Source organism: Phyllobates terribilis, unplaced genomic scaffold (genome assembly GCF_046119375.1).
Source record: "Phyllobates terribilis strain yellow unplaced genomic scaffold, ASM4611937v1 Scaffold_1__5_contigs__length_1240528914, whole genome shotgun sequence".
NCBI classification, from domain to species: Eukaryota; Metazoa; Chordata; class Amphibia; order Anura; family Dendrobatidae; genus Phyllobates; species Phyllobates terribilis.
This window is the reverse complement of record NW_027362761.1, coordinates 714,205,281-714,221,155: the sequence shown is the minus strand read 5'-3', so window position 1 is coordinate 714,221,155 and position 15,875 is coordinate 714,205,281. Positions and strand designations below refer to the sequence as shown.

General features: G+C 42.5%; 1 protein-coding gene across 3 annotated transcripts in view; it reads right to left on the bottom strand.

The window, feature by feature from the left end:
* The window catches only part of LOC141274040 (excitatory amino acid transporter 1-like), a 217,701-nt gene that overhangs the window by 67,068 nt on the left and 134,758 nt on the right, over positions 1–15,875 (bottom strand). For all 3 annotated transcript variants that reach the window (XM_073686271.1, XM_073686270.1, XM_073686269.1), the window contains 3 exons: positions 14,167–14,416; positions 13,870–14,007; positions 12,328–12,532 (listed from right to left, as the gene is read on the bottom strand). In XM_073686271.1, coding sequence (XP_073542372.1) covers positions 12,328–12,532; positions 13,870–14,007; positions 14,167–14,383 — 560 coding nt within the window. In that variant the 5' untranslated portion in view covers positions 14,384–14,416. The remainder of the gene's footprint in view (positions 1–12,327; positions 12,533–13,869; positions 14,008–14,166; positions 14,417–15,875) is intronic.

Below are 15,875 nucleotides of genomic sequence, written 5' to 3'. Positions count from 1 at the left end.
AGTACCACAGTACGTGGTATCTTCCACACCATCAGCTCCCGAGGTAAAAACCCCATCCAGAGGAACCAAATGCCAGATCAACCCCTAATGACTTAATATCGTAGGGAATTATCCAATATAATTCCCATCACCACCAATTAAACAACAACTCCAAGAACCCCGCCACCACGAACAACCCTGATACCTCAGGCTCGTGAGCCCCCCAACACCCCAACCGCACTTTCAATCCCTTCTTGAAGAGCGAGTGTCCATAAATCAATCCCTATAGTGTTCAAATGCACATCATCTCTTAACCAAAAATTTCCTTCTCCCGACTCAAGATCATGATGCCTAACACAAACACCTCCGTTCCTGGCTACAAAGGCCGAAATTGCCCTACTCAGTTTAACCCTTGCCCTGTTAATCCCCTTCACAGATCTTGCCAACCTCCAAGTTTTCCTCGGCACAGTCTCCGACCAAACTGTTAAAATCCCAGGGGAGGATCCCCACAATCTCAGCATATCGGTACGAATGTCCTTTATTAACTCTCTTACCGGCCTAGAACCCAAATCATTGCCACCCACATGCAGCACTAAAATATCCGGCATCCGTTCTAAATGAGCCGTCTTCTGTAATTCGGGTAACACCCTACTCTATACCATCCCCCAGAATCCAAGCTACCGAATTATCACTCTGTCTTGCCCGAAGCCTAATTGCCTCCCGTTCCGTCTGATATCTGCTCAAAGAGCCCCCCAATTCACGAACAAATGTCCAAAAATCCAACTAATAATGGAACACCGCCTGTAATGAATAACCACAAGAGAAAAATTAACACAAATGAAAATAAACTACATGCGCCTAACAAACCAACCCTCAACACCTTATGTATGACAGATAACGATTCGATTTCCATCTCCCAATTTGTTTTATTTCTTCAGGCCCCAAACCTCTACCAGCTGCTTCAGTCGCAGCGCTGATCCGAAAAGAATGTGTTCCATATACAGATGGATCCAAACTCAATTCCCAAAGAACCTTCTTCAAAATTGCTGCAAACTGAAACCGGGATAAAAATAGGCCATCTGCATGGCAGAGTAACAGATCAACCCTGCTCTTCCAAACTTTCCAAAATTCCTTCAAAACACTTCCTGGGGTACATCAATACCCCATCCTCTCAACCCAAAACCACTCTTATCCCCTTTCCTAACTGATCTGTTTTTGATCTCCAAATCCAGAAGTCTATCCCGCCAACCCAACAGCTAACATCTTCCGCAAACAAACCACCCACCCTAACCTTGCTGGCCGCTATAAGCTCCCCAACTCTCAATGCCCCGAAAAATGCTAAAGAAAATGCTAACCTGAATAATGCCTTCTCAAAATCCGAATTACATATACGCTCGACCGCTTCCCCTATTCTCTCCAATACACTATACGTTATAGGCCTACGCTGATCCTTCACCCCATGCCCCCTTTTAAAACCTTTTAAAGCCGGTCTTACCAAAAAAAAAAAAACACCGTTGTTACATCACTAATGCCCTTCAACTTAAAACCAAAAGCAAGACCCGCCACAAATTTATTAATCTATAAAAAACAATACCGCCAACATCCTCTCCTCATCCGTTACCACATTGCCCCAATAAGACATCCAACTTTTCTAGACTCGCCAAGCCGCCTCATACGATGCCCAGGTCTGCCGAGAAATTGATGCGAAGGTCTACACCTGAAACTTCTCCCTCCGGTACCAGCGATCTCAAACAATCCCACTGGAAACAAGATAAAGAATCCGCAAACGAGTTTTGAACTCCAGGAACATGCACTGCTACTACCCATGCATTCAACTCCAAACAACGCAATACCGGTTCCCTCTACAATCTAATCACAGGAGGGGACGAGGCCACAAGACTGTTGATAACACCACACATGTTATCACAGTGAAACCTGATATTCTGATTACAAAAAACCTCACCCCATATTGATTCTGCTACCACTATGGGTAACAGTTCCAACAAAGCCAAATTCCTTAGATAATCCAGCTCTTACCAAAAAAATGGCCATTCGCCCACACTCCACTGACCTTTACAATAAGCTCCGTAACCAGAGCCACCAGCCGAATCCATGTAAATTACACAATCAAAACTATCCACCACGGCTTCTTTAACTAATGACCTCCCGTTATAATTTTTCAAAAACATTTTCCACACCATCAAATCTTCCTTATGATCCTTGTTCAAGCGAATATAATGGTGCGGGGCATGACCACTCACCGTGGCTCTGGCTAACCTCCTAAAAAAAATCCTGCCCATGTACATAATCCTGCAAGCAAAATTCAACCTCCCCTACAAAGACTGTAGTTCCTTCAACATCACTTTGTGTAATTTTTGCACCCTGTCTACCTCCTGCTTTAAACAAATTTTTCATCCGGCAACCGACACTCCATCTGGACCGAATCAATAAGAATGCCCAAAAAACTCAGACTTGTACAAGGGCCTTCAGTTTTATCCCTCGTTAATGGGACTCTAAACAGGTTCGCCAGCCAATCCATAGTAGCCAATAAATTCTGACAAACCAAAGACCCAGGAGGACCGATAAACAAGAAATCGTCCAGGTAATGAATAACTTACATTGTAGCAGAAATTTCCATAACAACCCATTCTGAAAACGTGCTAAACATCTCAAAAAGGGAACAAGAGATCACACAACCCATGGGTAAACATCTATCCATGTAATACCTTTTTTCCCAAAAACAACCTAACAGTCTGATGCTGTCAGGGTGCACCGGTAACAACCGAAACGCTGACTCAATGTCCGTCTTTGCCAACAAAGAACCAGGTCCGCAACGCTGAACCCACTGCACCGCCTCATCAAATGACGTATAAACAACTGAACATAACTCAGGATCAATCCCATCATTTACTGACAAACCTCTTGGGTACGACAAATGATGAATCATCCTAAATTTATTAGGCTCTTTTTTTGGTGCCACGCCCAATGGTGAGATAATCAAATCACTAACCGGGGGAACGCAAAAAAGGTCCCGCCATGCACCCCAATTCCACTTTCTTACGTAATTTTTCAGCAACCACCCAAGAGTAATCAAAAGCTGACCGTAGGTTTTTTAATGCAAAGGGGACCTGGTGAATCGGAGACAGAATCTGAAAACCCTCATCAAACCCCTTAAAAATTACCTCCGCTTTTTTACTATCGGGACACCTATTTAGAAAGGGGACCATTGCTAGATGATTCACCGGCGTTGCCCCCTTGACTAACACTGGATCCTCCTTTTCCCTTTCCTTTTTTGAGGCACTTCGCTGCCTTGTGTGAAGTTCGGTTACAGTGTCAACACACGTGTCTAAACTTGCAGCTGGCCCCATACTTGCACTGACCATCATTATACTGCCAGCATGCTCCTGACCTATCCTTAAACCCCTGTGCTCCCTGGCTTGATCCCACAAAGGCTGCCAACTGATTCCCGCTGTTTTAGCCCTCAGGAAAGGAATGCTCGTGCCTCAAAGGAGCCATAAGCTTCAACCACAACCCAATATCCTTTTGATCCCACTGTATGCTTGGCCGGACTGCTTTCCTCTGACGGAATTGCTCATCATACCTAAGTCATGTCTACTCTTCATAAATCCTACGTGCTTCCCCAATGGAATCCATATAACAAAATAAAGGGGAACAGTTCTCGGGTGCCTTTTCCCCCACCACACTTGCCAAGATCGCAAACACTTGAATCCAATTGACAAATGCCTGAGGAATCAATCTCCACCTCCGCTTCTCTTCCTCCTCCTTTTTACTTTTATCCAAATTAAAATTTCTCAATGGGCAAAAGAGAAAATATCTCGACATATTAGTCCCTCCAAATCTTCTCTTTAACCTTTCTTCAAATGAACCCCTAATGGTCCCTCAAAGCGCACAAACTTCCCCTTTTGCGCCATCGTCTAGTTTAATAGAATCGGCCCTATTCTTATCTGTCTGCACAGATACCGCCACCCCAGCAGCTCCCACTTCACCACCAACTACAGAACGGGTTTCTAACTCAGGTATCTCTGCTTGGGATGGCACCCAAGCTCCTGAAGGAGAAGCTTCGGAACCCCCCACCGATCCACTATCCAACCTAGATAATAACCGATTTACATTTACAATAAATAATCCCTGGCATCTCCGTAATGCCACAACTCCCCTCATTCACACCGCTAGAACCCACCGCCTGATCACTCACACTCTGTCCTGAACTAAAACTCACAGGGGACATACAAAACATAGAATCAAACTCACCAGGCTGCACGGGCGCTGTGAATCCACCAGCTGAAGATCCAGTTGTTATGATCTGCAACATGTACTAAGGAAAGATAAGGGAAAACTGTCCCTACTGTAAAACTAAGCTGAATCCCTACGATGTAGCGGGCTGCCTGTTCCTAGCGAACAGACCCGCCTTAGTCCTCGGCTAGTCTGAACGAAGACCTATAGCAAAAGGGAAGGGGTCCCTAAAAAATCTAAGGACTGGGACAAAAATGGGACACCTCCTAAACAGAGAAGTTGTTGCAGAACACAAAAAGACAAACTGACAAAAAAGTACTAGAGGTCCCAGAAGGACCAAAAGAACTGACAGAGAAAGGCACAGAAGCACCTGGCTAGAGAAACCATAAAACACTGAAGTCCAGCACAGCCAAAAGGGCGGAGCTAGAATATAAAGGCAGATGGTCACGTGACCTCAAAACAAAAAGGAAAAAACACACATGGAAAAAACAAACAGGAGGGTTCTAACACCAGTATCCCGACGATCATCCCGATCGTGGTGATCCTCGCAGTCGTCAGATCTCTCCGACTCCGATCTATGCTCATGGCCCGCGCCTCTGGCCACCATCTCACCAGGGGGGACCGGAGCGCTTGCAGTCGACTGTATGGTGTCCAGGCCCTCTGCCCGTCTCCTTTTTCCCTGTTCCTGTTTCAGGTCCTCCTCCACTCCTCTCACTTCCTGCTTCCGTATGCTCCCGGGGTCCTGACGCAAGAAGGCCCCAAGCCATACACGCCCACTGCAGTGACTGCCGCACCTATAACTTCCTGCCACTGAACACAGCCAGGCCACGCGCAGCTTTCACTGCACTGCCCGCCACTTCCCACCGCTCTCTTGCCAGGCATTGTCCATTGCTGTTCGTCCTGGCAGGCACCCCGACAGGAGCATCGCCAGGTGTGCCTGCTGTCTCAGTCCTCGCTGCTCCTGCTGCTCTGGGAATAGAAGGCCGCAGCTTTCCTTCTCCTGCCGCCGCTGGCTGGCAAGGCTCATGCCGGGTCATGGGGGCTTTTGTGCTGCAGATTTTCTGCCCCCACCACTCTCAGGGTGCTGGGAGGGGCTCCTAAGTCTGTGCCTGCAACAAGGGGTTCCTTCAGGGCTCAAACGGTCCAGTGCCCTCATTCTACTTGATCTCTGTACCGACCCCTCATGCACCTCCTGGTCTCCGCTGCTGCCCAGCATGCCGGCAATCTGTTGCTGGAGCCATCCTTCCCCTCTTGAACTGGCTGCAGCCCGAAGCTGACCGAAGTGAGCCTCAATAATTGCCATGAGGTAAGAGTATATAGTGTGTTGGTACTCTTTAGTAAGAATTCTGCTCCCGAAACGGCCCCCCTTCCCCGCACTTTTACCTATATATCACATAACCTCTGCTCCGAATCCTCCCTCACCCCATTCCTAACCTAGAAGGGAACTTTATTTAAAACCTGGGAAAACCCTCCCACCAGACCTAGTCATGGAGGCCTCTTCCTACTTCCATAAATCTCCAGCCCCCTTCTTTATCGCTCCAAGAAGATAATCAGACACCATCTGGAGCAGCCGGAGATATAATAGGTGTAGTGTTTGTTATTTTTATATTTTAATCACTATTCCAGGCTCTTAAGGCCCCATACACATTAAACTAATGTTGACCGACCACCATTGATATTGACAGGTTCGGCTACCAGTCTAACATGTAAGGGAGCCTCCCAACTGTCCATCAATAGATGATGTAGGGAAACAGAAGAATCCAGCATGTCTGGTTTCAGACTGCCAATTAATTTGCTCTCTATGAAATGTCTTGCTGCAGATGTCTCATAAGAAAAACACAGGAGTCCTTGACCAGCGGAGCGTATGGGAGAGTCTGGGGAGATAACGATCATTTGGCCGACAGATATCTGTAGTATATAGAGGGCTTTATACTGCTGGTTTAGTCTTCACCAATCACGGCTGCTTTAGCCATATGGCAAATGGTGCACTTGCACTGAGCCTTTTGGTAGTTGGGCCCCAGTCAACAGCCCCATTTTAAATTGTCCTAAGAACGTAGATACAGTTCAAAACTATGACGAAGCAGGAACAAACTAATGTTTTTTTGTTCAAATTCTTAAAAGGTTTTTCCCACAATTTATAATTTTTGTCAAAAGTCCAGCAACTTCCTAATATCACAAAAATAGGTAGATTCACTCGAAAGAGGCCTCGAATATTCTGTTATAACTCCCATTAGGACAGAAGCAAATCGGAGAGAAAAAAAATGTGCATTCTGCTCCTCATTATATGGAACTTCGAACAAGGCAGGATGCCCTGGCATCGTAACGATGAGGAAGATGCCGGATATCCATATATGGGCCACTCAAAATCCCTTTGCCTCTCACAAAAAACCACTCGATGATCAAAAAGTCGATGTAGCGTGAGTGATGTCTCAGTTGCGCTCCATTTTCTTTGACACCACAATGAACACTGACGTGCACCTGGACATTTTTGAACAGTTCGTGAATCAACTGGATGATTGTGAGTTAATGAAAGGTTACTTCCAGCAAGATGGAGCAACATGTCACACAGACAAAGAGCATGGCAAAAATTTTGTCCTTTTTGGGCAACAGAATAATTTAAAAAGGGCTTCGGCCATCATGGTTGCTGGATCTCAAAGGAAAAGCCTATTGGATCAAGCCTCACGCTGTGGAAGATTTGAAGCAAAACATCCAATGTGAAATTGCAATTATTTCCCCTAATAGGCTTGCCAATACATTTAGGAACAGAGAACACCACATCGAAGAGTGTGTCAGAAAATGAAGATCACTTCCAGCATGTCATGTAATGCAATAGATTACACATTTGGCAAGGTGTGTAACTTTTTTTTATTCAAATTGCTTCATCCTAGCGCTCAGCAATAATAAAAAAAATTGCTTCTCATACCTAAGTTTATTTGCTTGCAAACAAGATGCTAATGGAGAGTAAAATAATATTTTTTCTACTTTTCCATATATTTGGCAATTGCTGTCATGGCTTTTTTTCCACATTCTCAATTACACCAAATGGGTCCTGTGGTTTGGGGACTGTTGTGTTTTTTGAGCCGGGAGTGTGCTGAGGATTTTTTTTCTGTTTTGTTCACTTCCTTATGACAAATCATAGCTGGCGGTTGATAGTTCTTGCGGTGATGAAGTGGTAGATCTTAAGGCAGATTTGCTCACTAGGAGTCCGGTGACCAGCATATTGCTTCAAATACAGTGATCATTTACATTGCACGTTAACTGTTTTAATGGTTGAATTGTAAATAAAAGTTGTGGCCAAGCCCCATCCAACAAAGAATTCATGGTGTGTTTTTTTAACTAAACGCAGTGGGAGGATCAACAATGGTAAGGATTAAAATTTAGGTTTCTGCAGTCAATGATTTTAGCTACAGGACATACTGAGCCATCAATGTGATCCTCGGAATACCCTTTTAATAGTATCTGGACAGTTGGTTTGAATAGGCCATCTGCTTAGAGATAACCTGAGTATTACAATACAATTGTAACATTTACAATCCTGTAGAATATGCCAAGTAGATTTTCATGAAGTGACTTCAGAGCAAAACAGTGAAAGTAATCATGAAAGTTAAGACGATCGCTCTATGCGCATTGAATATCACATCGGCATTCCATTTACGGAGGATGATGTGCTGACAAGAATGATCCTTTTTAAGTTTGCTTAATAATCGTATTAGATGAATGAGTGTTGCTTGAAACACTCATTACTGATTATCTGCCTGTCAAATGGGTCCATACCCAACCTAGCTAGCTTGATTGACTAGCTCATAGAGGACTCAAACCTGCAATTAATTGATTGCAGGTACACTATACTGCAATACTTCACGTAGAAGGGAAGGGACAGTAGTGATGAGGGGACAACTTAGATGCTACGGTTGCTGTTGACACAAACTGAGTCATCCATAGGAGCACAAATTATGGAAGAGAACTGCCCCTTCCATTACATAAGTCACTAGCAAAGCTGATCTGTGTCTGCCAAGACTGAGCACCAATGTTATGGCGGACTTACCTTGCAATCATGTGAATGCTGGGTCTGGTAGAAACAGCGGCATTGTTGCCTCCTATTTAATACACAGCATTTAAAAGAAGACTTATGCCATAGAATAAAATTATGTCAAGAAAGACAAGAAAATGTTACAGCTCTTAAAATACGACATAAGGCCTCATTCAGATATTCGTGTTGCATGTACAAGTGCTTCTCCCTAAATTAGAATATCATCAAAAAGTTAATTTATTTCAGTTCTTCAATACAAAAAGTGAAGTTCATATTATATAGAGTCATTACAAACAGAGTGATCTATTTCAAGCGTTGATTTCTGTTAATGTTGATGATTATGGCTTTCAGACGATGAAAACACAAAAGTCATTATCTCAGTAAATTAGAATAATCAACAAAAAAAAACACCTTAAAGGCTTCCTAAGCGTTTAAAAAAGGTGCCTTAGTCTGTTTCAGTAGGCTCCATAATCATGGGGAAGACTGCTGACTTGACAGATGTCCAGAAGGGAGTCATTGACACACTCCACAAAGAGGGTAAGCCACAAAAGGTCATTGCTAAAGAAGCTGGCTGTTCACAGAGTGCTGTATCCAAGCATATTAATGGAAAGTTGAGTGGAAAGAAAGAGTGTGGTAGAAAAGGGTGCATAAGCAACCGGGATAACCGCAGCTTTGAAAGGATTGTTAAGAAAAGGCCATTCAAAAATTTGGGGGGAGATTCACAAGGAGTGGACTGCTGCTGGAGTCACTGCTTCAAGAGCCACCACACACAGACGTATCCAGGACATGGGCTACATTCCTTGTGTCAAGCCACTCATGACCAATAGACAACGCCAGAGGCGTCTTACCTGGGCCAAGGAAAAAAAGACCTGGACTGTTGCTTAGTGGTCCAAGGTCTTGTTTTCAGATTAAAATAAATTTTGAATTTCATTTGCAAATCAAGGTCCCAGAGTCTGGAGGAAGAGTGGAGAGGCACACAATCCAAGCTGCTTGAGGTCTAGTGTGAAGTTTCCACAATCAGTGATGGTTTGGGGAGCCATGTCATCTGCTGGTGTAGGTCCTCTGTGTTTTATCAAGACCAAAGTCAGCGCAGCCATCTACCAGGAAATTTTAGAGCACTTCATGCTTCCATCTGACGACAAGCTTTTTGGAGATGGAAATTTCATTCTCCAACAGGACTTGGCACACTTCCAAAAGTACCAATACCTGGTTTAAAAACAACAGTATCACTGTGCTTGATTGGCCAGCAAACTTGCCTGACCTTAGCCCCGTGGAGAATCTATGGGGTATTGTCAAGAGGAAGATGAGAGACACCAGACCCAACAATGCAGACGAGCTGAAGGCTGCGATCAAAGCAACCTGGGCTTCCATAACACCTCAGCAGTGCCACAGGCTGATCGTCTCCATGCCACGCCGCATTGATGCAGCAATTGATGCAAAAGGAGCCCCGACCAAATATTGAGTGCATTTAGTGAACGTACATTTAAGTAGGCCAACATTTCGGATTTTAAAATTTTTTTTCAAGGTGTTATAAAGTATTCTAATTTACTGAGATAATGACTTTTGTGTTTTCATTGGCTGTAAGCCATAATCATCAACATTAATAAATATAATATACATAATATATGAGATTCACTTTTTGTATTGAATAACTGAAATAAATTAAACTTTTAATGATATTCAAATTTAGTGAGAAGCACTTGTATATGTTCTATCCGAGTTTTTCATGGATACAACACGTAGCCATTATAGTCTATGGGGCTGTTCCGTGCCTTTTTTACAGACTGTGTGTCAGTGAAATACTCACGGAGATGCGTCCATTTTTTTTCCGACAGCACAGAAGAAAAAGGTCAACACAAGTCTATGAAAAAAACGTACAGCACACAGATGGCATCAGTGTACAGTCCATATGTGTCACAGGTGTATCAGAGGTGATAGACAGTCGCCCTGCACTTGGTAGCAGGAGATCTCTACGTTTGCCATTGCAGACATCTTCTTAGATGAGAGGCTGTCTCTAGCACCTAGCGGCTACCTCCCTCTGGTAATTAGCTCCCTGGCCTGGGTGTATATATAACTGGTGTGTCTGAGAGGGAGGTGCTGGCGATATTCATTACTTCTTGTGAAGGCTTTAGCAAGAGCAGTACTTCGTCCTCTCTGGAGCTTGAGGCCGAGCTTGCATTTGTCTGGAGTCGTCTAAAGCGAAGCAATCCCCCCCCGTTTGTCTACCCTTGTTGTCTATAGAATTTAGTGAAGATTGACTAGAGCTCATCTCCTCCCATCCATAGCCTTAGCCATACGCCAGGGAAAGACAGGGCGAGGCACGCGTGCGGCGATTGCTGAAGAGGCAATATAAAGATGGTAGTTGAGACAGGGTGACACTAGACCAGACTAGGAGATCTCCACTCCCCCCTTTGCCTAGTGTCTGGGCTCCCTTTCCCTCTTCCCTCTGTGTTGCACTAAGTCTTTCCCACACCTGGCGTGACAATATGCTGTCCGTATTTAACTTTGCCAAAGGATAGGTGATATGGGATAGGCTTTGACATTTATTTATCCATACGTGAAAAACACTTTTCACCCACTGAGGACACACTGACCAAACACTGATGACACTCCTATCATTCTTTGTGCATGTAAAAAAACACTGACCTCTGAATGAGGCCTATAAAAGGATTTTTGCAAAATAAAAAAATAAAAACTTTTATTTTGCAAAATTAAAAGTAAACTTATTTGTTTGGGTGTTTTTTTTCCATTCAACCTAATAAAAAATGAAAGCTAAACAAAAAAAACAACTCAAAATATTTGTACCCAAGCCAGTGCCATTAACAGTTACAGCTCATCTGCAAAAAAAAGCCCTCATATGGCCATGAAGTCAAAAGTTAGAGAAATTGAAATTTTTTTGTTGGAAGCTTGAAAAGTAGGCAAAAATAAGGATCTGAGCAACTCTGTTCAAAAAAGAGGAACAGCTGGGTAGGAATATCTCCAGAACAGCAGGTCCTCTGCAATTTAATAGGTTTCCAGTGACAAATTACAAAAAAGTTAATGGAACTTTAGAAAGGTCTCTGACCACTTAGCACATCACAGCTGGTTGCATAAGGGACTGTGTAGCCATAGACCCGTCAAAGTGCCCATGGTAAGCCCTGACCACTACTGAAAGTGCCTAAAATGGCAATGTGAGCATCACACCTGAACCATGGAGAAATTGAACAAGGTGGCGTGTTCTGATAAATCACATTTTAATCTTTATCACTTTTGACATTGCATGTTCATCCCTTACCTAGGGAAGAGATGGCAACAGAGTGCACTGTGGAAGGAAGGCTAACCAACGGATGAAAATATTCTTGGAAACTTTGGTTCCTGACATTTATCTGGATGTTACTATGAAATGTACCACCTTCGTAACCTTCCTAAACAACATTACAGTTGCCTTAAAAGGGGTGTACTTTGTCTGCATTACGTAATTGCATTGGCCATTTTTTTACAACTGCCAGACGGCAATAATTGTTCAGAAATGATTTCAGGAACATGATTCCTCAGATCCCAAACCAATGGAGCATCTAGAGTATGTCCTGGAAAAACAAATTAAATCCATGGAGGCCACACTGTAATTTGAAGGGAACCTGCCACCCAATTCACATGCAGCATAAAACCGAACCTGGCTGCAAGATTGCAGTCAGGTAAATTTTTCTCTGAAACGCCAGACAGAGCGTATGTAGTGTGAGGCTTCTCCCCACACCGCTCTAGGTGATTGACAAGTCTCTCCCATGTGTGTACTTAGCGAGAGACCTGTCAAAAACTGCCATGTGTGCTAGGAAAAGCCGGCCAGGGTTGGCGAGGGACTAGCTGGTTTGGGAGACGTGAATCAAGTGACAGGTTCCCTTTAAAAGACTTGTTAGTATTTGATGCGAACATCTAGGAGCCATGTAAGACAGGACACCTTCAGACAGATCACCGCTATTTTGGTGTCACAAGGACAACAAACACAATATTAGGTAGGTGTTTAATGGTATGATTTTAATGATTGGTGTTTTTAGAAGGTTTCATTAATATAAAACAATTATTCTTACCTTATTAAATCCAACATAGCATCTGTAGCCTGTACTCTCTCGATTTTTCCTTGGGCTGTCAGAGTCTCTTTACTGCCTTTGCCTGGATGAATGATGATCACCATGACAATGCCAATGAAAACGGCTATGAAGGTAGTCACAGTGTAGTAAACTACTGCTCGCATGCCCATTTTACCCGAGGCTTTGCTGTCAAGAGATGCCATGCCTAAAACAATCAATATGGAAAATGAACAAAAAAGGAGAATTGAACATTTCCTCACAAACTAAAGCTGAATTATATGAAGTTCTAGCTGCATATTCCAGTCAACCTTGTCCTAGAAGATAAAATAAACTTTGTTGCTGTTAATCAATTTTGGACAAGCTGCTGGACCTTTTTTTCTGCAAGCTTGGACCAAATATGGGAACATATCAACTCACCTGTGGCGCCCTGGCCTCTAGCCCTGTGCAATGGCTATTACTTGTAGAGATAAAATGTTATAGAGGTGTACTGCTGCAATCCGTTTCCCTGGTGTAGACTTAATTCAAATTTACTATATCCACAATAGGACTGAAAATAGCTTCATACTACTTGATGTTGCTACATGTTAGCGAAACCTGTCATGTGGCGAAACGGGTCATGTGTTTTGTGTGTAAATATTAAGGTGCCACCCTATTTCTCCAATATGTTTATTATAACATCTTAAATTTAAAGAAAAAACCTAGAAGTCTGAACTGAAACATAAATTGATGTGCATGCAAAATGTAAATGCATGTTCACACAAGGCCACTAGACAAAGAAAATCCAAAGACAAGCAAAATACCCAAGTAACTGGAAATAAATGGGTAAATCGCACAGTGCGAAAATAATAATAAATAATGAAGGGTATTTAGTTAACATAATTTTGATCAAAGTAATGTAAAAGCTATCCCGCCACGGCAACCCTTACTCTAATATTAAAACCTTACCATTTGTCAAGTGACGTACATACATTTGTAGCTCAGTGTGCTTTAGTACATATAAGGGTGTGGCCGCCCTTTGTCTGAGCTGAAATGTTCATTCTGCCTCAGGTCTATGCTTCTACTAGGGGGTCAGTCTCTATGCCCTTATCCATATGTACATCACTTGACAAATGGTAAGGTTTTAATATTAGAGCTAGGACTGTCCCATAAAGGTTGCCGTGACGTGGCGGGATAGCTTTTACATTATTTTGATCAAAATTATGTTAACTAAATACCCTTCATTATTTGTTATTATTTTTGCACTGTGCGATTTAGCCATTTACTTTCAGTTACTTGGGTATTTTGCTTGCCTTTGGTTTATCTTAAATTTAAAGGATCACAATTGGTATAATAATCCAGGCTTCGTAGCAGAAACCTTACAGATCTGCTCTGGCGATTTGCATTCTGGGATGCATAGTCTTCATAAATCTGTTATAACTGGCCTGTGGCATTATAGGAATGATATGAAAGGATTGTTCTGTCAACAGGTTTGGCAGCTATTTCCCGTAACAACCACAAAAACTGTGAACTATAGAATAGTGAAAATGAAAACTGGATGATTACCTGTTACCAAACTGGACACTATAAGAGGTAACACTAGCATCTGTAGCATCCTCATAAGCAGTTCTCCAGGAAAAGAAAAATACTTGATCTGTCGGTAAGACATTTTGTAGCGTCTTAAAGCAAAAGCCAAAACAATACCTGAAGAAATTACAAAAATCTATTAAAAGGATTATATAAAATATGTTTAACATAATGTATAATTAGAAATCTTTAGTTATCATATTGTCCGAATTAAGACTAATGAGATTACTGATCCTATGAACAACAGAGCAACAATAACAGCTCCAAATAGCATACCCAGCACGACAGCCGCAATTGTGAGAATCACAAAAGCATTTCGACGGAGGAATCTATGGACACTCCTTAACGTCACTCTGCGCATTTGATTTCCAGCTCGTGATGCTCTCTTTCTCATAGCGTGCTGCCAGCTGTGCGTGCGACCTTCAGCTTTTTCACCCTTTGTTATATCATCTTTTAGGAACAAGTTGTCACCATTTCCATCTTTCTCACCCATCTTGTAGATATGAAGATTTATTGAAAATTAAGTCTGTGATTAAAAAAAGAGAGAGATGAAATTACTGCTTAAAACATATTGGTAAATATATGAAAAATGAGTTTGTGAAAACAAATATTCATAAACAATAGAGTGAGCCATTGGACAGCAGATCAATTTCTATCAAATGTGTGATGGAGACATCTTCCGAAGCTTTCTGTGGAAAGGAAAGCAAAGAAGAAGCACAAGGCCGGGAAACTACCACTGAGCAGGAGTCTTGGAGTTGCTGTTTTTCCACGGTTCACGGTGCAGATACAAAATAATATTTTTTAATGTAAAAGTCAAGCTTCAATAAATTCTCCATGTAGTTTACTTGTTTATCACGTTTCCTCTCTTTGAAGTGGCCTCTTTGCTCTGAGAGCAAATATAATTTTTTCAGGTTAGCCAATAAAGAAATCTCTCCTAGAATACTTTTGTTTTTTGAATGGGGCATAAAAGTATTTACATACATTTTCTTTGACAACCAAAGATGAATCTTTTTGATCTCTTAAAACACCAGCTTACAAAATTGGTGACTTGGTGTCCATATTAACAACTCAATCTCTCCCTCGGCCTCTCGATGCTATCAACTTTTCCATAGGTCCTTCTCGGCTTTCTCAACAAATTCATCTATGTACAAAGATGGTAACTCACTTGCTCTAGTATTCTGGTTCTAGTTTCTAAATGTGTTAGCTATCCTCTCCTGATCTTTGGCCACAACCTTCTCCATTCAAAGTTTATGGAACTGATGCAGATAGAAGAGTACAACACTCAGCTACCTTGATTGGTCTTATAGACTTTCAATGGATCACAGTCAGAAAGTTGTATTTGAAATGAGCTATGAGGACCCTCGTTTTCGTGATCTGTGGAGAGTGATCAGCAACTCACTTACGCTAGGGATAGCAGATAAGTTGCGATTGCAGAACAACCCCTTTAAATGCTCAACATATATGAATATTTAATGTGAACTCACTACGTACTAGAATAACAGTTCAATACATAGATAGTAATCAGTGATGGGATCAAATATCTAAAAACATTTATTTTAACAGCCTCCGGATACATCATATAGACAAAGAAAATAGACTGAGAAGATCACTGGTAAGATACTGGAGGGGAGATGTGTGTCACTCAGGATGTTAGCCTCAGTGATATGGACCTGGAAAAATGGTCCAGCATACCAAGTGCTGAGAGGGGCTAATTGGCCATATTAAGTGCTGGGTTTTTGTGAACAGCTGAAGAGTGGGTGGGAGGCTGTTCACCATATCTCGACCCCAGGGTGTGGTCCAGAGGGTAATTGTGGAGCCCTTGGATTCATTCAGTGCTCAGTGTGTCTGGAGAGGAAACCTCCAGAGCTGTGCTCATCTTTGTTTTTGCTCCCCTGAGAGAGCAGATCCACGCAGCCACGCAGACTGTATGCCATTTTGTTTTTCCTGTTATGCCAGAAAGGCCATGTTTGTTTATTTAATTTTGG